Source organism: Alosa sapidissima, chromosome 19 (assembly GCF_018492685.1).
Source record: "Alosa sapidissima isolate fAloSap1 chromosome 19, fAloSap1.pri, whole genome shotgun sequence".
Taxonomy (NCBI): Eukaryota; Metazoa; Chordata; class Actinopteri; order Clupeiformes; family Clupeidae; genus Alosa; species Alosa sapidissima.
Genome location: NC_055975.1, coordinates 3,935,630 through 3,958,765, shown reverse-complemented (window position 1 = coordinate 3,958,765; position 23,136 = coordinate 3,935,630). Strand labels below are relative to the sequence as shown.

Below are 23,136 nucleotides of genomic sequence, written 5' to 3'. Positions count from 1 at the left end.
ACAGCAGTTAAATGAGTGGTCGGTGAAAGGCAACAGGTAGGATTTAAAGTGATGACGTCTGTACTTGGAGGAAATATGAATGTTAACAGACTAACTAGCGTTTGTTAAGCAAAATGCCGATTGAAACATAGCCTATTCCATTCAGATAGCTAGGTGGCTACCATGCTCATACTGTACTTTTAATGGCACACTCAGGGATGGATTACTGCACGGGCCTACCGGGCCCAGGCCCAGGGGCCCATGGGGTCAGGGGGCCCTGAAGCCCAAGCCTTTGCATGGAATCATTGCCTCAATATCAACACATCAGAATGTAGGCTATGAATCTGATTGAATTAAAGTATTGGCATCCCCAAAATGCACCAGAATACAGGAAATCCATCCAATACAAAAAATCCAATACAAAAAATTTCCATCATACAAATGTAACATTTTCTGGGGGAGGACCCCCAAACCCCCCTTCCCACATATGTGACAATTAGTGGGGGGCCCTTAATACAACTGGGCCCAGGGGCCCGAAAGATCATAATCCGTCCATGGGCACACTGCAAACAGAAATGTCATGCTAGCAGCAACTCATGACATGTTTCCATATCCTAACAATGAAGGCTCCTTGTAATAACTTAATATTGTGTTGTCAATGTGGTGCAAACAAACAAGGCTAGAGTGCCTATCAGCCTTATCCATCGTGAGCAATAGCTGGCAAAAGGACGTTATGAGAACCGTTTAGACTCTCTTAAAGTGGCAATGCACCATTTATCAATAGGCTACTTATCAAGTATAACATCAAGTTAAACATCAAATTGGCAGCATTTCTTTAAAAACATATTCAATAGACACTAATGCACAGTAATAGTGTAAATTATTGGCCTTTTGTTTTGCTTTAGTTGTTTGTGTTTTTTTTTTTTTTTGGGGGGGGGGGGGCGCCAATATTGTTGTTGCATAGGCTACCCCTCAAAAATGGGTAGCTGCGCCCCTGGGCAGTAAGATTTGATGCCTCAATATTATTTAAAGGAGGGTTGCTGCTTACTGTTAAGGCATTTCTGTCCCTCCCAAACTGCAATGAAATGTTTCAAAATGTTCAGGGGGAGAAACCACCTGAATCCACACCCCAGTCAGAAAACAATCGCAATGTCCCTGATTGTGCCCATCCCCCCCCCCAGAATTTTGGCTTGCATGACGCCCCTGCATCGCTCCATAAATAAATTGAATGCAATGTTATAGATTATCTGAAATGAAGTAATCCGACCTCCCTTAGAGCTTGTTGAGCTATTGTCTTTGGGTTGCACTCTGTGCAGGAAATGCGCTATAGCCTACAAATAAAACCGACTTGACTTGACTATTTCCACAGTGATGAATGTGGTCCAAATCTTCATCGTGTTTTTTTTTTCGTTGGTTGTTTTTTTATAGACAGTTTATCCTAAATATATCCTATTTTTTCGATTTTTTTTTTTTTCAGAATTTGTTTAAATGTAACCAGTTGGTGGCAATATTTATCTGTCGGATTGCGCTCAATGGATTTGTAATGTCTAATTTTTCCATTTCATAACTTTAACCTTTTAGGCTATAGGTAGGCTTGTGATATGCCTTGTCACGTGCTAGACAGCCATCAGCTGAACACTGCTGTGAAATGATCATTCACTATCTGCAGAAGCTGTCTGACATCCATCCATCCTCCGACAACAACGGCGCACAACTGCTACAAAAACGTGTTGAGTTCTGACAGGGAAAAACTTTATGCTATGGAACCATCTGGGGACGAACTTGTTTTCTTTGTAAATGGGAAAAAGGTTAGTAGTGGGGGGAAACCCTGAATATTCTCCAATTCGTTAGCTTATATGCAGAGAATGTAGAAGTCCGGCTTCAGAAAGTAAAAGTCCTTTTATTGGTACCTGTTCGCACAGGTGGTTTCACTAGCTGATCTACCTAGCTTAGGAGTTGTGCTAGAATCAGCTGCCTAAGTGAAGGGTTGAAACAAAAATATGAAAGGACTATTACTTTCTGAAGCCGAACTTTTACATCTCTGCTTGATATCCGTCTGCTGTCACCAGGCAAATTTCAGCTGTTATAACAAAATTGAACATAATCTTTGAACATCTATGTATCGTGTATTGCAGATTTTGGAGCGAAATGCAGAGCCAGAGATGACGCTTTTGACTTACCTCAGAAGAAAATGTATCCATGTAATAGTCTCTCCTTTGTGTGTGCACTTTGCTTGAATTTAAATACAATTTTGGTCCATTTGATATGTAGGCTAACACAGCCCATAGGCTATAATGATCATAATGAAATATTCCAGAGATACCGGTGTTAATTTAAAGCACTTATATTTACAATTACTTATTATTATTATTATTATTATTATTATTATTATTATTATTATTTAACAGATACTTTTATCCAAAGCCACTTACAAAATGAGGAATAACATTCAAGCTACATTCCAAAGGAGACCTTAGGTAACAGTAAATACTACATTAAATACCCAACATTTGGAAGGTAAATATTGATAAAATAAAAAAAAGGTATCATGCAGATACCATTAGGAATGCGAAAATTGAAGAAGGATTGCTTCAAATTCAATGCAAGCACTTTGACATTACTAGTATTGTTTTGATTTCCTACTAATTGGGTTTTGATAAGCCTCCTAACAGATGCATTCCTGCTGTAGTGTTTTTTCACAATGTTCTGTTTGTGCCATAATCAATACTTAACCTGAATATATGTTTAAAAAGCAATGAAACTGAGATGAAATGGTCTCATGTCAACTTAAAGATTGAAGAGCTTGAACTTTGTGACTTAAATCTAAACATGCATCTATTTTCATTCTCCCTTGTCGCTGCCTTTCCTTATCTGCTCTTGCACTTTTTTGTCTCCTAATGGCCTTGAATTGCCTTATGTTATAAACAGCTGTATATATTCAGGTGCAGGACAGGTTTTTGCATTTGTTGATGCTGACATTGATCCATTACTGGTGTGTACTGCTCCTTGACGGCTGTCTCTGTCAGTGGGTCTGACCGGTACCAAGCTGGGCTGTGCTGAGGGAGGCTGTGGGGCTTGCACTGTCATGGTCTCCAAGTTCCACCGGCATCAGGATCGCATTGTGTATCCTTTTCGGACAGCTTTTATTGCTCTCACACAATATGAAACATACACAGAGACACACACACACAAACACACACACACACACACACACACACACACACACACACACACACACACACACACACACACAGGCATTACTGCTTGCACAACTGACACATTTCCCACTGTCATCATGTTATGTATATGTGGCAAAACAAACACCCTTCATTCCAGGAATGAGGGTGTCATTGCTGGAATGAGAGACAGAGTTGACTGATTTTAAGGAGACAATCCCTGGCGTTCTGTGTCCTTAACTACCCCTCTTGTTAGGCACCATGCGGTGAATGCCTGCCTAGCCCCACTCTGCTCTTTACACCACTGTGCGGTCACCACTGTGGAGGGCATCGGCAGCGTCGCAAGTAAACTCCATCCTGTTCAGGCAAGACTGCAAACATTTGCGTACATTCATGTCTAATTCAAGACATGATATTGTGAATCAGTGTCCCCTTTGGTACAGTACAACCTGTTGCAGCCAGCAATGTCCCTTGCAACACTGTGTCCACTTAGCTGTTGACCTGCTCAGTTTTCTCCACCCAGTATCTGACAGAATCATCTGAGGTGAAGTATGCAATAGTAAACATAAGCATACCCGTAATTTCCCAACTATTAACCAAGATTTATACATTGATTTTGCTAAACGTCTTCCGCTATGAGGTAAGTACACTGGGATTGCATTTCTTTTCTCCATTCTTCTTTATGATTTAGCACGATCTGATTCTGATTCTGATTGGACTATCGTGCACTGTGGTTAATACACAGGTGCTATTAATACGTGTTTTTTATTTGTTTTTGATTTTTTTGCATAAAACACTGCCCTGCGCTTTATACACATTGCGGCTAATGCACAGGAAATTATTGTACCATTGTAGATCTCACAAATGTTGCTATTAGAATAAGATATATTTTATCAAACTGCTCAGTTTTCTCCATGTAGCATATGTCCCCTTTCTGTTGACCCTGATGGTCAATTTGATGACTGGCATAACACTGGCTTTGGTGTTGGGTGTTTTCTGCAGGAGAGGATCGCCAAAGCCCACGGTTCTCAGTGTGGCTTCTGTACCCCTGGCATCGTGATGTCCATGTACTCACTGCTCAGGAACAAGTCCCAGCCATCCATGCAGGATGTGGAGGAAGCTTTCCAAGGTAGGACATGACAGCATGTGTGCTGTATATCTAATGCATGGAGAACCTGACGGCAGTTGACAATGTGCTTCTGGTTTCGTTTGGATTGTGCCAGATATAGACTACACAAAAGTGTATTATTTTGATATTGTGTGTTTATTGATGAATATTGTTCATTGCCGGTAGACTGTATAAAGTGTTTACATATACCACATATACATATTTATATGTTGCCACAGGTAACCTTTGTCGATGCACTGGCTACAGACCGATTTTGGAAGGTTACAAGACATTTACAAAGGTATGGTTAAATATATCAGTGATCACCTTAGTGCTAATTCCTGAGCTTTACTGTCACAGGCTATAGGAAGTCAACTTTGAAATAATGAGATAAACCATGATAAAAATGTTCATATGGCTGGATAGATAGCCATCGGTTATCAGAAAAGTTTGGTTTGGATGTTTAATATACTCTTTGTGGTAAAATAATGTAGATACGATGTGTCTGGATTTTTGTCCTATTTCTGTCCCGCATGGCTCCAGGAGGGGGGCTGCTGTGGGGGGAGAGGAAAGGGAAATGGCTGCTGTATGACTAATGGAAATCATACTAATGGCGACTCAACCAATGGACACACCAACGTAAGTCAAGCCTGTTGACTTTGATGAATCATCTTTTTAAATTACTTTGTGACAGATGCGAAATCATTGTAAATACACGGTGATGAAAAGTTATCCATTTGAAAAGTGAAGTCACTGAAGTTGACCACGTTTCGCTCTGCTAAGGTAGTTTCTCTCTGGTCTAGAGTATTCAGCGGATCGTTTGCGTTTATGTTATAATCAATGTGTCATGGCTGGCTTGCACTCCCAGAGCATACTAGGAATCTGATCACATGTTTGAACTGAGTCTTACTCGTGTTCTGAAGGTCAGGAGGACTACCACAGAAAAAAAGGAACACAGGGCAGGCAGGTCCAAAAGAATAATACTATTTCACAACCCTACAACTAGACATATTGATCGATCTATTCCCCATCAAACATCATTAACTAGGCAGCCATTGATAATTGTGTGTGTTCTATTGCAGGGGAATTCAACTATCTCTGTCCAACCACTTTATGATCCATCAGAGTTCAGGCCTCTGGATCCAACACAAGAAGTCATATTTCCACCAGAGCTGATGGTTAGTGGCACAACTGTTCTCAGGGCAGATTCTACACACACACACACACACACACACACACACACACACACACACACACACACACACACACACACACACTCACACATACACACACACACACGCATACACACACTCACACATACACTCTCTCTCTCTCTCTCTCTCTCTCTCTCTCTCTCTCTCTATCTCTGAGCCAGCTACAGAATATAGAAAACATACTATGCATATTCAGAGTTATTTGTTCATTTGCAGAACATAAGTAAGCAATCTCAGAAAGAGCTGAAATTCAAAGGAGAGAGGGTGCTGTGGATTCAGCCCAGTTCTCTCACAGAGCTCCTGGACCTCAAAGCTCGCTATCCAGAGGCCAAACTTGTGGTCGGGAACACAGAAGTAGGTGAGCATATTTCACCTGCCAAAGAACAGAGAAAGAAAAGAGACTCAAACGGATGGACGGAGCAGGGCAAGGTCCACACACACACTATACTGTATTTCAATAGCATTCATGCCTTGTGGTCAGGTATTGCTAAACCCACCACGGAAATTATTTACTGTTGTGAAAGAAGGAATCTGTTAACAAAGACTATGACCTCAGCGCTGGTTTTGCAATGCTATCTACTGTAGACGCTTACATTAGCATTTTGTCATGGATTCCTTTTTTCCTTATATGACCACTGTCCGTATTTGAATCTGTAGGCAACTCATTTTTCAAGATTTTCCACAGATTTCCAAGTCTTATAATAACTTCCATGTTATCATAGCTTGTTGAAATCAGTAGTAATTGAGGTAGTTTTTATTATGTGACACAGTTTTGTGTTTTAATGAATGTACTCGTTGATAGTAAACCCCCCTCATGAATGAATCCCACTATGTTGTAGGCATTGAGATGAAGTTTAAAAACCTGCTGTACCCAGTCATCCTTGCTCCTGCCTACATCCCAGAGCTCAACAGCATTGAACACACAAAGGATGGTAAGCATGTAGTGTTGTATTAGAGATGCCTGCTTTGGCTTCACAGAGTGTTGCATCATATCGGGAGTGAACACCACTTTTTTCATTCACAACCTCCCTGCCCTTCACACCCACTTTTGGTTGGTCTGGTTTCGCATTTTTGTTAAACTGTGTGAAATTATTGTTTTGGAGTAGCAATAGCCATAATCCCCTATTTGACCTCATGTTTGGGGATGTAGCCATGTTTTTGTTTGCCATGTCTGTGTTAGTACGCATGACTGTTGTGTACTGTTCGTTCAGATTTTCCTTCGTCTTTGCATTTCTGTGACACAGGGATCGTGTTCGGGGCCTCTTGCACACTGACAGTGCTGGGGGATGTCTTGCGCGCGGCAGTGTCCAAGCTGCCCGCGCACCAGACCGAGGTCTTCAAGGCCGTGCTGGAGCAGCTGCGCTGGTTCGCTGGTCAGCAGATCAGAAACGTCGCGGTACGTCACTGAAGCACTTCTCCAAACTAATTCAAACTAAATTCTTTATCACTTGATACATAGCACAACAGTTTAGTGTTATGTGGTCATATGTGCCCCGTCTCTCTCCAGGCCATTGGAGGAAACATTATGACAGCCAGCCCCATCTCTGACCTCAACCCTGTATTCATGGCTGCAGCGTGCAAGTTAACCCTCATGTCCAAAGGTGCGGTGAGCCGTGTTTTTGTGTTTTGTCTTAGCCCACACATGGCAGTGGGTGGGTAATCATTTATATAAACTGCACTGATAAGGTGGCGCACTGATATACACAAGTGATAGGATAGGGCCAGAGAGTGGGCAGTCCTGCCTCATAAACTCTGCGCTGCTCTCTGGGTCAGGAAATTAGCGGGACTGTGAACTGTAAATATTTCTAGACATTTATAGATATCTGACTAGATGTGTGCACACAGACTCTATACTGTAGAAATGTCTAATGGTGGGGTGGAGGAGTGCTGAAGCATTGTGCCACATCCAATGTAATTGATTGTTTTGAAGTCTGTCATGTGTTGCTGAATAAAGATAATGTTCTAGTGTTAACTATTCTAACTATATAGTCAACTATTCAAGAAAGTTAATTATTTACAACTTGGTGCATTATGACCTGCTTATGAACTGAACTCACTGTATGCCCAAACCTGCAAAACAACCCAGGTATACAACACTGATAATTTACAGTAATCCCTTTTACTGATATTGGGAGTGTGTTTATGTGAATGTGGTAATCTTTATGGCCAAGACAGACTGGCTCATTACATGCCAAAAGGCTTAGACATGTACAGTTAGTTAGTGACATGACCTCTCATAAACCAAAGAACTTCTTGTTGCAGGAGGAACACGTGTGGTTGAGATGGATGGTAGCTTCTTCCCAGGCTACAGGAAAACTGCCCTGAAGCCTGAAGAGATTCTGTTGTCAATTGAGATCCCATACACAAAAAAGGTCAAACATGCAAGCTCATGAAGAGGGCAAATACGCTTTTTTCCCACAAAGTTGGCATGTTCTTTCAAACAAACCAATTCTCAAAACTCAAAACTCAGAAACAAACCAACCTCAGCCTCACTACCAGGAGGAACGTGTCCAAACAATCTCTACCCCTACAAGTGTAATGCCAACTTGGTAGCACTTTACTTTAATCATGAATTAATTAATAAATTAATTAATTCATGATAATTCATGCACCCTTACCGTAAAGTGTTACCTATAAGGCTGATCTCCCCTCAGTCCCTCAGATGTTTTACTTGATTTAATGTTTACTTGTGCATACAGTACATGGATTGTAGCATTACTAAATCAACCATGTAAGACATAGAATCAGCTGTGGGTGAAGGTTGCAATAATACACATAACATTGTGTATCTCACAAATGTTTCTGTTAGAATAAGACATTCTTTATCTCACTGTACAGTATGTGTGTACATAGTGACCTCAGATTGTAACTTATGTGTTTACTGTATGTGCTGCAGGGCCAGTACTTCTCTGCCTTCAAACAGTCTCCCCGTCGAGAGGATGACATCGCCATTGTCACCTGTGGGATGAACGTGGCATTTCAAGAGGGCTCCAACATCGTGAAAGATCTGCAGCTCAGCTATGGAGGAATGGCTCCTACCACTGTCCTTGCTAAAGCCACCAGCAACAAACTCATTGGAAGGTATGTCAACTTTACTTATGTCTGTTGACAGTGATGCTATACAAATGAACATATACATTTCTATGGGTCGTTTTGTTTTGATTTTTTTGGTGTTGTTAGCCATTCTGACTGCAGTTATGGTCTCTGGCTTATTTGATCATTACTATGGTCAGAACAGCAAGACTCATCTGTATTCATGACACAAATGTAGCCCTTATGAATGTGATCTGAGTCTGACCCCTGCTGTCCAGGCCTTGGAGTGAGGGGCTGCTGGAGGATGCCTGTATGTCCTTGGCTGAGGAAATGGCTCTAGCTCCGTCGGTCCCAGGAGGGATGGTGACCTACAGATGCACCCTGACCATCAGCCTCTTCTTCAAGTTCTACCTGACTGTCCAGCATAAATTGGCTCAGGATGTGAGTGCTCTGGTTTCAGGAGAGCTGAGAATGGCAATTTGCCCTTTTCCGCGTCATGCAGATGCATTCATAGGAGGGTCAAGGGAAAGTGGGAGTTTTGTGTAAAAAGATGGGAGGAGAAGCGTAACATGTGCCTAATTAGATATTCCCCTGTATGTACGAAAACTGCCCATAAAAGTGCACGTGTTTTGCGGTGAACATCTGACCCTTATTGTATTGTCTGCCAGTCCGTCATTATTGGACCACTTCGTCAAACTTCTGTAGAAGAATTTTCATCAGAATTCTGAAGAACCATATAATATAATATATTACCTGATCTGTTATATCTGATATGTTATAGCATATATGTTATATGTTATATATCTGACACTGAAAATAACAGACCAAAAACAACTTTGGTTTGAAAGTAAAAGATCCTTTTTTAATATGTTAAAAATGTAGATCCTCATGTTGTGTTCATTTTTATACAGGGAGTGGTTGTGGAGGATGTGCGGCCAGATTACAGCAGTGCCACAGAGATCTTTCACCCAGAATCTCCCTCAAGTGTCCAACTCTACCAGGTAAAGCACTGGCTATGGAATATCTCTCACTATTCTCCCTCCTTTCAGGAACATTGAAAAACTCTAAATAATCTTCCAATATCTCTTCAATGAAATGAATGAAATATTGCTTGTAAGGCTTGTAACTTTCAGAATTAATCATTGGCTTCATGGTTACAACAACAAGTGCATCTGTTTGGCCACCTGTTAAGCTTTTTTAGCGCTAGTAATGTCTTAGTCCAGAAAAGAAGGTTGATAGCCAATGTTTAAACCTGGATGCACTTAATAATAACCAATGATTAAACCTAGATTCCACTTTAAAAAAATGATCCCCCATTTCTCACTGAACTTTTGAAAAATGCCTTCTTCAGACAGTGCCTCCTGGACAGAGTGCCGACGATGTCATCGGACGGCCCATAATGCACCTCTCTGCCTTGAAGCAGGCCACTGGGGAGGCCATCTACTGTGATGACATCCCCTGCTATGAAAATGAGCTCCACCTTGCTCTGGTCACCAGCACTAAAGCATACGCACATATCAAGTGAGTTCAAGCATGTAGCCTAGTGTGTTTAAGCTGTCTCCGTTATGAGCTGAAACCCAAAGTGAAACCACAGTGTTATCAGGGCAGATGCTTATTATGTGTGTCAGATATCCACAACAAAAACCCACCCTTCCTCTCACTACCTAACAGTATGTTAAAAACTGAAAGCTATCAGAGGAATTGTCTGAGATAGAACAGAACAGAAATTCTGAATTGTGAAATTGTTGGTGGTGCAATGCCGGTGTTTGAAATACCATCAGCAAAACAAAGAAAACAAAAGCGGAAAATAGGAGTTGTGCATCCCATGACTTATTGAGAACCCTGTCTCTGTGTGGTCATCAGATCCATTGACACAGCAGAGGCCTTGGCCGTTCCTGGAGTAGTCACCTTTGTGTCCTTTGAGGATATTCGTGGCAGCAACATGACCGGGCCAGTGGTCTATGACGAGACCGTCCTAGCGAAGGACACGGTAACATCCCGGGCCGTTTCACACTACATTTTGCAAGCACCAGTGGTGGAAAGGGAGGGGGCATGTCGTGAAAATCACATGCTGTGAAAAAATCAATTTCTTTGTGTACACAAATGACTCAGTGATTTGAATGGCCAGCCGTTACACATGACACACATTCACATGAATGGCCCGCATTCATGAAACGTGACCAGAACTGTCATGAGCGAGACAAATGTGTGAGTTAAGCATTAGAGTACTTTCCTCCTAAACCTCAATGCTAACTGGTGATTTTACATATCTTCTATCTTGTATGGTCACAAAAACACTTATTGCCAATAATTAACTAATTGAATTAATACATTGTATAAAAAGTCTCAGCTTCTTTTGTTGAGTGAGTGATGCTATTCTAAACACTGACACGTATGAAGACATGCTAGTATGCCATGTTCCTCACCTGACTTTGTTATTCCTGGCAAACAGTTAATCAAAGATTTAAACGGTCCTTTAGATACTTTATATTGCAATCAGTAGTGCAGTTATTCATCTTCTAAAATTTTCTATTTCCTTCATCAGTAAGATCTAAAGAAAGAAGATTCAAAAATTTACCTCGGGATGAATAAAGTATCTATCTCTCTATCTATCTATCTATCTATCTATCTATCTATCTATCTATATATATATATATATATATCAATCTTTACAATTGTGAATTTAGTGCAGTATTCTCTAAGTTATGGACTAACCTACTTATCGTAGAAGCAGAAGCGGGTTTTCTCTATAGGTTCACATAGTTGTATCTGCCAAGTCATTCTTACCAAATGTGACTATTGAGTAGTAAAATGATGTGTTATAATGATGCTAGCATGGCTATCCCCCTTCTGTTTGTGTGTGTGTGTGTGTGTGTGTGTGTGTGTTTTAGGTCACATGTGTGGGTCACATAGTGGGAGCGGTGGTTGCTGACACACAAGCACACGCCCAGAGAGCAGCTAAAGCCGTGAAAATCTCCTATGAGGAGATGAAACCTGTTGTCACCATCCAGGTTGGTGCACACCCCCAACCCCCCCACCACCCCACCCCCCCTCCCACACACACACACACACATACAGTACACCACCATATGTATTGAGAGTCATTCTAATGATCCTTCTAATGTATGTTTGATGTTCTCTTCTGTAAGGCTCTGTTTGTTGCTGTGAAACTGCTAGTTTCCTACCATGCTGTGTCAGTGTTATGTAAACTGGTTTTCACTCGAACATTTACTCAGATACTAAATTGATGGTATTCATCCAAATCAGGAGATGAGGTTAAATACATTTCCACATTTCAGATTTTCCACCCTCAGATTTTCATTTTTTCTACCCTCAAACAGGACGCCATTGAAAGCCAGTCATTCTACCAGCCAGTACGGACTATAAAAAAAGGAGATGTTTCTCAAGGATTCAAAGAGTCAGATCACATTCATCAAGGTACTGTGATATTTCACAAGGATTGCTCTGATAAAGTTGACTAAAACAGGTACAATTTTGTTATAATATAATATAATATAATATAATATCTATCTACCTATCTACAACTTACAGGAATTTCTTTCTGTCTGTTCTTCGCATATCTGTCAAACCGTTCGTCCGAAATACTTTAAACTTGCCAGGTGTCTTGCTACGGGCACAAGTAAGTGCAGTGCCAAGTTTGACGTTGTTTAGATACAAATATGAAAGATTGGGTAATGCTTTAGAATAACATGTGCTTATTAGGTATTAACAGTGCATAATAAGCAGTTAACAATTCATTACTAACAGTTAGTTAACTGTTGTTATCCTTTAATAACATTATCTAACGGTTAGCATGCAGCTTGTAAGTGTTAATAAGCAGCGTTTTAAGTTACTTACAAGCATATTTGTTAACAGTTAACATGCAGCTTGTAAGTGTTAACAAGCAGCTTGTTAATGCTTGTTAATGGTGTTACACAAAGAGGTGGATAACTAATACGCTTATAAGACCTTTCTTACCTATTTGTAGTAAAATTTGCAGCCCCCCAATCTAAAGCGAGGACCATGTAACTTATAGTTCTACAAGCCCAACCTTCTATCTCTATATATCTACTAACTACATCTATCTATCTAGCTTGGGAGCTGTGAGAAATGCACCTTCAAAATTGCTGCAGTGAGCAGGAATTGAACCCAGGTCTTCTGTGTCTAAGAGTGAAGTGCTACTTACTGAGCTACAGACCTGTCTATACTGTAGATGAAATTGTTCATCTTGATTCTATATTCTGTTAATGTTCCATATCATACCAGTTATGCCTTTTACAAATATGTTTCTGATGGAAAAGTGGTGTTTAATTTCCATAATCTTTGTTCAGTGAACTCATAAAACCGTCAGTTTGTCAGCAGTATAAAGATATTAAGGTTTTGCACCTCCATTCTAATGTTACGTCACCGTTTGTTTACAACTAGAGTGGTAGACAAGAATGGTAGGCAAGGCACTGCAGAGTGCAAGCCTACAACAGTCGGGTTGCATAGGTTACACATAGTTACAAATAGCTTCAAAATTGAAATTTTAATATCAAATATTGACTGGGATGCCGACCACTTGTGTATGCCCTAATAGTTGGTTTTACAATAAGAAGCAAAAAGGCGACGAACGACCGTTTAGCCTACCTATCCTCATGGTTGTGGAGGATGATCGTTAGCAGTGAAGTCTCAAGTCTCTTATTCTCAAGATGGCCTAATGGTGTAGCCTAATCCACTTTCAATGAAATTCAATAGCAATAAGCGAACGTACTTCAGAAGCACAGAACACGTTGCCCTTGACAGCGGTCATTATATACTTTAGAACAGTGATTATATAGATTTAACAGACCTTCGAACGTTGGGAAGGCCCATTCATGTGAATGGAACTTTCTGCAGCACTCTGAAGAGCTGTGTAATATTTAGAAGATATTTAACTGTCTACGTTTGTGGACACCATGCATCAAAGGGGTAAAATGGGATATAAGCCACCACTGACATTTAACTCATATATGTATTTTTTTTATGTTACTGAATGCTAACAGAAAAAATCATAATTTAACAATGGCATTTGTATGTATAACTGTAGTAAGATGTATGTGGATGCCTTGTTACAGTGTAGTACATGTGAGAAAACATTCACTACTAATAAAGACACACAAAGTGAACAATGTTTGTGCTTAACTGCCTCCCAATATAAACTGTAGGCACTCGGATGAACATATACATTTACATTTATTCAATTAGCAGAGGCTTTTATCCAAAGCGACTCACTCATCTGTCAGTTATATTACGAGGACCAGTCTCCCCATAACAACTTGGGGTTAAATGCCTTGCTCAAGGGCAGGACGGTGGAAGCCGGCCATTGAACCCACACGTTTTCAGGCTAGTACATCCTAGCCTAGTTCTTTAGCCACTGTGCTACCACCAGCCCATATTTACAGTTAAAACAATAATTAAACATTTCCAATCAACTGGTAATGTGACAAACTTGCTTCCTTCCCTTCAAGGTTGGAATTTTTCCTCATTGTTTGCATTGTGAGACCAAGATAAATCACCAAAAGATGATTTTGTTATACCTCTTTTTACTCAACTTTACCAGGAATGCCAATAAATGTGAAAGGCACTCTCTCTCTGTGTGTGTGTGTGTGTGTGTGTGTGTAAGCAAACTAGTATGATAAGAACAACTGCCACAATTTCTTGGTGTTTGCAATCGTCCGTGTGCACATACCCAAGGGAGAATCGCTAAGGCCTAACGTATTGAATTGAACGTATTAACCTTGAATTTCCCCTTGAGCCTTGAATTTCCCCTTGAGGATCAATAAAGTATCTATCTATCTATTGCGTTTGGGCCACCACAGGGGAGATTCACATTGGAGGCCAAGAGCATTTCTACTTGGAGACCAACTGCACCCTGGCTGTTCCTCGGGGTGAGGACGGGGAGATGGAGCTTTTTGTGTCCACACAAGCCGCCACTAAAACACAGGTCAGCCATGACTGTCATGACATTAGAGCATTAGAGCATGTGTGTATGAAAACACATTTTCTCAAAAACTCATATCTCATGCCTCACATATTTACCTCATTTTGTCACTTTTATTCTGCATTATAATTATAGAGAATACTGCTAATGTAGGTGTTAGTTTAGAATATTTTAAATGGTGCTTTATTCCTTAGACCTTGGTTGCTAAGGCACTTGGGGTGCCAGCCAATCGGGTTGTGTGTCGTGTAAAGAGAATGGGCGGCGGCTTCGGTGGCAAGGAGAGTAGAAGTACAATCCTTTCAACAGTGGTGGCCATCGCAGCACAGAAGTACGCACTTTTGGATTGTGCTATAATGTCATGTCTGTATGTTTACAGATATTAACGTAAATTATGACATTGAATTGAGAAATGGAATTATATTGTTTTTTGATGTTTTCTACCTAGAGTCAAAAGACCTGTTCGCTGCATGTTGGACAGAGATGAGGATATGCTTGTTACTGGTGGTCGACACCCATTTTTTGGTCGCTACAAGGTTAGATGTTCTCGTTTTCATCATCAGTAGAATACTGCCTTTTATTTCATTTTACTTATATATACAGTGATACACACTGCCCTAGAAAATGAATCTGTTTTAGCAAGGATTCACTGTTAATCTAAATTTCCCAGACCATATCACTAATCTGAAATATCCATTTGCTTCCCAGGTTGGCTATATGAAGTCAGGAAAAGTCAGAGCTGTAGAGATGACATTTTACAGCAATGCTGGGAATTCTTTGGATCTTTCATTATCCGTACGTATCACATCTTTTACTCAACACTCTTTCCTCCCTCCATCTAGGCCCTCTTATGCGGCTGCTTGCTGAGATAGTTTCAGATGTTAGCTAGTAGCTACCTTTATATTCATGCATAGCCTCCTGCATAGAAAGTCCTCCATGGAATTGCTTTCCATGATTTGTCTGTGCTGCATGCTTGTAAGTAGAAAAGATGAGATTGTCCTGTTCTGTGTAAGAACACTTCTGGGACAGTTTGGACTTTCTCCATGTTTTACCAAAGCTTGGCCACTTCCTTATAATACCTTATACCTACCTAGATTCTGATTTTGGGTGAATCTAGTCTAAGCCTTGCTGTCAAAGAAAAAAAAACTCTTTTTTATTGAAACAAGGAGGTAGTTTCTGAGGTATAAAAGTGCCCTTACTGCATGTGTCCTTATCCCTGTGTTTGTTTTAGATCATGGAACGGGCCCTGTTTCATATGGACAACTCTTACAACATCCCACACATGTGTGGCACAGGCTACATGTGTAAAACCAACCTGCCCTCCAACTCGGCCTTCAGAGGGTTTGGAGGACCCCAGGGCATGATGGTGGCAGAGAGCTGGATAAGTGACGTGGCACTAGCCTGTGGCTTGCCATCTGAAGAGGTGACTGCCAATGTTTATGAACATATTATGAATGCTCAACGGCCCATCTGAAAATGGTTTTGAAGAAGTCATCATAGCATCTCAAGAACAATATTGATATAGGATTATAACAAGAATTTATAACAGAGGTAAATTGGCATAGATGAAGTTCAGTGTTGACCATTTTTTTCTGCAGCGCTCAGAGTGCTGAAAGTTGAAATCTGTTCAATTTTAGAACAGCGTCAATGTTACTTTTTTCTCGACGACAGTAACCTAGAAGCAATAAACACTTGACCGAAGCGCTCTGAAAATGCGGTTGAGGGCGCTATCATCGCAAAATACGTGATTAGTGGACACAGGCCCTAAAAAGACTTGTATTCTATTATTCTAATGAACTCTCCTTACAGTCATGGTTTGTGGGTAATAGTTTTTTATGTTACAGTTTGAAATTGTTGTTATTTTGTGAATCATAAACATAAAAAGCCTGCCTTGGAGAAACACAATAGGTAAATCTCCAGATCATAGTAAAAAAATATCACTCTGTTTTAGGTGTTAAACACTCTGTGTTTTAGGAGTGTTTTATGGTACTTTCATACCAGCTTTACAACATCCTTATGTTTCCAAATCTAGCATGCAACAAGATTTGAATTATAAAGCTAATTTTATACATTTGACTAGCGTTGTGTAGTATGACAGTACAGAGATATTTTCCACACATCAGTTCTCATTGCAAACTCCAGATATATACTGTACCTTTCAAACAGGCATCAAGTAATTGTGTTAATTATTGTATTATAACAGGTGAGGAGGTTGAATCTCTACAAGCAGGGAGATCTGACTCCATTCAACCAGTGCTTGCAGCAGTTCACCATTGACCGCTGTTGGGAAGAGTGTTTGGAAATATCAAACTATCACCAGCGGAAGGCAGATGTGGAAAAGTTTAATAAGTAAGTGGCGGAAGGCAGATGTGGAGAAGTTTAATAAGTAAGTGGCGGAAGGCAGATGTGGAGAAGTTTAATAAGTAAGTGGCGGAAGGCAGATGTGGAGAAGTTTAATAAGTAAGTGGCGGAAGGCAGATGTGGAGAAGTTTAATAAGTAAGTGGCGGAAGGCAGATGTGGAGAAGTTTAATAAGTAAGTGGCGGGGAACATTTAGTTACTCTGTGTGTTGGCACACACACGGGTCTGTTGGCCATGGTGATGATTGACAGAGAGACTGCACTTTATCTACATCGGAGACAAGAAACTGAATTAATTTGACTCATTTAGCTTCTGTTGCAGCCTTTCTATAAAAAATATTGCATCCAAAAGTTCCTGCCAGACCAGTTATACAAAGTGAATAATGTGTGTTACACCTCGTAAGACACAATGGACCTGGTCACTGCTTTTACACTGCTGAGCTCCCTCTTTCTGCTCGCAGGCAGCACCGCTGGACCAAAAGAGGTCTCTGCATCATCCCCACCAAGTTTGGCATCAGCTTCACTGCTGTCTTCCTCAACCAGGTCACTTAAAAAAACTTTTTAACACAAATGTTATGATGATTTATTGATTTTGATGTCAGGTTTTCTTGATCAGAGCCATGTGTGTGAGTTTGGTTTCTAGTCTGCATACTGCTAAAGACAAATAGTTTGTGATTTTGTGTTCTCATGTGTCCAACTGGTGCAATAACAGGCAGGAGCCTTGGTTCACATCTACACAGACGGATCAGTGCTGCTGACTCACGGAGGAACTGAGATGGGACAGGGTCTGCACACTAAGATGGTCCAGGTAACGACAGAAAACATACCTGCATTGTGAGACAGAATCCATACTAAAGTAGGTAAATACTAAAAGGTAGCTAAAGAAAGATTATGAGATGAAACTTTAACATTCCTGTTAGATGTGAGTACATTGAAGTTATGGCATTCAATGAGATACTGGGATTCCAATAAAAACATGTATTGCTATTGGACAACATATAATGTGAGATTCCAGATTATAAGAATATAACTACAGGATAGGGACTAGGATGGTCCAGGAAGATACAAGGATACAAGGATACAAGGAAGTTTATTGTCACATGCATATAGTTACTGGAAGTAAGAAATGCAGTGAAATTATGTCTGGTGTCAGCCTATTTGTGCAAAGTGTGGGGGGGGGGGGGGGTAAAAAGTGCAGTAGAAGAGGGGTTTAGTAGATTAAGTGGCAAGGGCTGCATAAGAAAGGTGGGGGAGGATTGGAATTGGGGGGTGGGGGGGGGGTGGCACCAACAAGGAGCACCCAGGAAGAAAGCCTAGTGCAAACATGTTTGGAAATGACATAACAAGGGACACAGGATCATTTTGCAACTTTTGGTTTGCCTTGTCCTTTGCATGAACTCAGCACATGAGGTGACTCCTCAGCACTATAGGTCAAAGGAAATGGATCTCTCCCAGTGGCCCTGGTTGTTTCCTGCACTAATACTGGTGCATTTTTTGTGGCTGTTCAGGTTGCCAGCAGGACACTGGGAATCCCCAGTTCTAAGATCCACATCACAGAGACCAGTACGAGCACTGTGCCCAACACCAGCCCCACCGCAGCCTCCGCTTCATCTGACCTCAACGGCATGGCTGTTCACGTAAGGCATCCCATAATAATCACTTATTGTGAATATTGATATTTCAAGATAAGACGTCTACATATCATTGGTTTTAATAGTGACTCATTGTCTAGCTTTTGTGTAATATTATGATGCTCCCTCCTCTCTTCCAGAACGCATGCCAGACACTACTTCAGCGTATAGAGCCATACAAGGCCAAGAACCCCACAGGCACCTGGGAAGACTGGGTCAGTGACCCGTAATGAATATTTATCTCTGAGCCCGGATAGATGCACCTGCTTCAGCCAGGGGTTTACCTGCAATGGACTGGTGTCCCATCCAGTGACAGTCGATTATACTCATTTGCTTAGCATCACAAAAACTGGGCACAAGTACAGCACACTCTATTAGCCTCCATGGTGGATTAGCTAACATGGTAGATGTGGAGGTAGTCCTTATCTTGGCGCCATGATATTACTGTTGCCATGTGCTGTATCTGGCATCGAATGGTCAGTAGTGTAATATTGGTGTAAAATGTGTTGGTAATTCTTGTTTTAATTACTATTAATTCATATGTATTAATTGATTGTGACTTACAGTATATAGCAGTTATAGGTGATGTTACAAGGAATCTTTTATGAGTTGTGTGCTATTATTGTATGCTTTTCTACAGGTTAAATCTGCATACTTTGACAGGGTCAACCTGTCAGCAAACGGGTTTTACAAGTGAGTTATACATCTTGCATTGATTGTTCCACATGTGATCATCCCATTCTGCACATTCCAATGATGGTGTAATGTTGAATTCAGAACTTATGATGGAGTATTACTTTGCATTGCAGGACCCCTGACCTGGGCTATGACTTTGAGAGTAACTCAGGAAGACCCTTTAATTACTTCAGCTACGGTGTAGCCTGCTCAGAGGTGGAGATTGACTGTCTGACAGGAAGCCATAAGGTAACACACTGGTGCATGTCACCTTTGGTGACCGGAGACATGGCTGGGTATAAGGTGGTGGTCAGTTGTCTCGTTAACATGAACAGAATCCCTTATCAGTCCCTGATACAGTATATGAAGTGTTGTATCTCCCTGAAAATGTCCATGCTATTTACTGTAAGCATGGCGGAAAGTATAGGAGAAAACAAATATTCACAATATATTCACAATTCATGTGGGTTTAAATACCTAGCAAGGCTACTGTATCGTTTTACTGTTTTTGATTTCAGTCCTCTATCCCTTTGTCTCTTAGAATGTGCACACCTCTATAGTGATGGATGTTGGTAAAAGTCTCAACCCAGCCCTAGACATTGGACAGGTGCAGTTACAACATTATTATCCTTCAATAAACAAACTCTTGCTTCTTTACAATAACTTTACATGACTGATGATTAAAACCTGATGTTCATGTTCTAGTATCATCTTTCTCATATCCCATCTTTGAAATATCCTTATCTAATATATTAGCCTAATACGTATTTCATCAACACTTTGTCTGACTACACAAGTAAGCAGAGTTGAGCAGCAGTGGTTTACATGACTGATGTGGATGTGGATGATGTGGCTTCTCCGCTGATCAGGTGGAGGGAGCGTTCATGCAGGGCGTGGGCCTGTTCACTCTGGAGGAGCTGTGCTACTCCCCCCAGGGCTACCTCTTCACCCGTGGCCCCGGCATGTACAAGATCCCTGCCTTCGGAGACATCCCCACCCAACTGAGCGTGTCTCTGCTGAGGGACGCCCCCAATGAGAGGGCCATCTTCTCCTCAAAGGTAGAGGGGTTGAAAAACTGAACTCGTATGGACCTCATTGATAGGATCATGGATGAAAGATAAATGTAATAGACATTTGATGATCATTAGGCAAAAATGAAAAACAAGGACAGCCAGAATGTCAGGAAAGATCATTCAGGAATGCACACAATATCAGGGAGGATATATTGATGCCATAATAGTCAAGCATTAGTCAAGGAGAAAACCTTGCCATATTTGATCATTTAGCCCATTTTACTAAAAAAAAATAATTGTAGCAATACAATCTTTTGTATTTTCTAACACTCTCTGACTTTGATACTTTAATTTGGACAAATGAAAGCTGTTCTAGTTCTATAGTTCTTATATTCCGCCCTATTCCTGAACAGGCTGTGGGAGAGCCACCGCTCTTCCTGGCTGCTTCTGTGTTCTACGCCATCAAAGAGGCCGTTGCCGCGGCCCGGGCAGAGTCAGGGTTGTGTGGCCCATTCAGACTGGACAGCCCTGCCACCCCTGAGAGGATCCGCAATGCCTGTGAAGACCGATTCACAAAACTGGTACGTCTCTTACTGAGTAATAACTTTCACATGAATTATGTAATAGGTTACTAGAGTTTATTGTAAGAGCTAAGCTAATGGTTTGCTATAGCATTCATTGAAACATACTGTGCATTTTTTTATTGCTGTCTTTGATGAATGCTCTGATGATGTTTTGTATATGTCTATGGTGTGTTTCTGTTTCTGTTTCTGCTTCAGTGTCCTCATGCAAAGCCTGGTACCTTTACACCCTGGGCTGTCCAAGTTTAAACAACACGTGGTGGATTGAAGAGCTACAGCCGCTTCAAGATCTCGCACAGTGTGTGTGTGCTTGCGAGTGAGTGTGTGATGTCTGCCACAAACCAGGTGTGTGTGTGTGTGTGTGTGTGTGTATGCTGGACACAGAGTTGAATTGGAAAAGAAGTGGATCATGCATGGTGCAGAAAGTCCCAGCCTTCTGCCATGTCCTTAGCACAAAAAAGACATACACCTTATATCCACCTTTGTACTTTGCTGTTTTGTTTGTCTTAACTAAATACAAGAGTTGCGTCAGTCCACCTGGATGTTATGTAATGTGCAATGATTCCATTGAGATAATACATTGAAACATTCAGAATGAAAATATTTTTATTCATTGTACATCAAAATGTCACATACTCCTACATGCAGTACTACATAGTTAAGTATTTACAGTAGTAGACAGCTTATTCACATTAGAACAGCGATTACTGAACAACACTGATTACTGAACTCTTTATTTAAAATAGATTTATTTGAGCACATATGGTAATATTTATTACACATATCAACCGGTTAACAATGGCAATTTTATCAGACATGAATTAATGAATTATTAAATAATCCTATTTGCAAAAATTATGTGTCTTTACAAATAAATATACAAAGTAAAATGTGACCTGTCATTAATATTCGTCTTGAAGTATTCTTCATGAAAGAATATACTTTTGGCAAACTCATTTTTTACAAATTGAATGTGTCCAAATCTCTTCGAATGAAACACTTTAAAGGTGCCATGTGTAAGAATTGAGGTAAAAATATAAAAAAAATGAGCTACACGCATCAAAAGAATGAGAAGAAATAAGGGCGATGATGTCATTAAAAAAAATGGCAAGGTATAGTGCTGCAGAGATATCAACCAGAATTAGCATGCTAAATTACTAGCCACAGCCCGACAGGTGTCATAATACCAGCTTCGGCCATGGGAGGCGGTATGCGGGCAACATAACCGCCAGCCAAACTGCAATACACGTTTCTCGGATGTTACTCTAGGGTAGACCAACTCACTTTCTGGAGGTATACTGCCTCCATCTTTTTATGGAATGTGGAGTATGAATTGATTTTTTGGCGGATATTACACATGGCACCTTTAAAAGGGATCTCTCCTCAGTAAGTCTTCATAACACATTTAAGCAGTGGTCTTTTTGGCTGTGTCTCCATTTCCTCTGCTACTCTCCGGGTTTGACAGTCGCTCTGCAGCTCCGGAACACGCTCTTGATGGTCTGGCGGTACGACTTCATCCTATAGGCGTAGAGGAGGGGGTTAAAGGCCGAGTTGGCATGGGAGAGGATGATGGCCATGAGCATGATGGGCACTGGCACAGTGCACCGTGGGCACAACAGGAGGAAGCAGTTGACTACGTGCATGGGCACCCAGCAGACCGTGAAGAGGAAGAGGAGCAGGAAGAGGGACGTGGCCTTCCTCACCTCACGGCGCACGCTGGCGGCTCGGCTCGCCGGGACTTCGCCAGCAGTCTGGAGCGTAGTGATGCGCCTCATCTGCCGCCGCACCGTGGCAAAGATGTGGCCGTAGATGATGAACATCACCACCAGGAGCACCAACACACAGCCAAAGAAGTTGAAGTACACCATATAGGTCAAGTCGATGAAGCAGTCGAAGAAGCAGTGGCTGGACTGAGGTGGGGTCTTGTGCCAGCCCATCAGAGGTATGGAGCCGGTCAGGAAAGCCAAGACCCAAGTGACAAGTATGATCAGTCTAGCATTACAGGGTCTCATAATCCTCTGGTAGTGGAGGGGTAGAAGAATGGCTATGTAGCGCTCCACTGCCACAGCCAGTAGGCTAAAGATGGATGTGTGGGTAAGCATGATGAGTACTGAGAGCATCAGGATGCAGAGATACAGGTTGTGGTAAGGCACGCCCAGGTTTGTTAGGATGGCACAGGGGATGGCCAGGGCTCCTACAAAGAAGTCAGCCACGGCAAGTGACACCAGGAAGTAATTGGTGACAGTTTGGAGCCTCTTGTTTAGCTTGACGGCAAGGCAGACCAGGAAATTCCCTGTTGTGGAGACAGTTGCAATGACCAGCTCTGCAGCAATGTAGGGTCCATCTAAGTAGAGCTTGGGAACTTTGGCTGAATAAATGTCCATACTGATGTTCTGGGTTTCATTCAT

General features: G+C 41.3%; 2 protein-coding genes across 2 annotated transcripts; one reads left to right on the top strand and one right to left on the bottom strand.

Moving 5' to 3' along the window:
• Window positions 1–1,568: 1,568 nt before the first annotated feature.
• On the top strand, window positions 1,569–21,598 carry xdh (xanthine dehydrogenase). The gene is made up of 36 exons (XM_042073132.1): window positions 1,569–1,787; window positions 2,115–2,172; window positions 3,006–3,102; window positions 3,412–3,520; window positions 4,158–4,284; window positions 4,503–4,564; window positions 4,807–4,902; window positions 5,346–5,441; window positions 5,694–5,835; window positions 6,317–6,409; window positions 6,722–6,873; window positions 6,985–7,078; window positions 7,740–7,849; window positions 8,374–8,558; window positions 8,789–8,951; window positions 9,422–9,511; window positions 9,862–10,031; window positions 10,374–10,500; window positions 11,402–11,521; window positions 11,852–11,948; window positions 14,351–14,475; window positions 14,667–14,800; window positions 14,918–15,005; window positions 15,178–15,264; window positions 15,701–15,892; window positions 16,673–16,818; window positions 17,290–17,371; window positions 17,541–17,636; window positions 18,337–18,465; window positions 18,600–18,674; window positions 19,100–19,152; window positions 19,269–19,383; window positions 19,676–19,741; window positions 20,004–20,192; window positions 20,561–20,728; window positions 20,927–21,598. The coding sequence occupies exons 1-36, from the start codon at window positions 1,740–1,742 to the stop codon at window positions 20,975–20,977; spliced, it is 4,032 nt and encodes a 1,343-aa protein (XP_041929066.1). The 5' UTR covers window positions 1,569–1,739; the 3' UTR covers window positions 20,978–21,598.
• Window positions 21,599–22,173: 575 nt separating this feature from the next.
• LOC121693588 (adenosine receptor A2a-like) lies at window positions 22,174–23,136 on the bottom strand. The gene has a single exon (XM_042073131.1). The coding sequence runs from the start codon at window positions 23,134–23,136 to the stop codon at window positions 22,174–22,176; it is 963 nt and encodes a 320-aa protein (XP_041929065.1).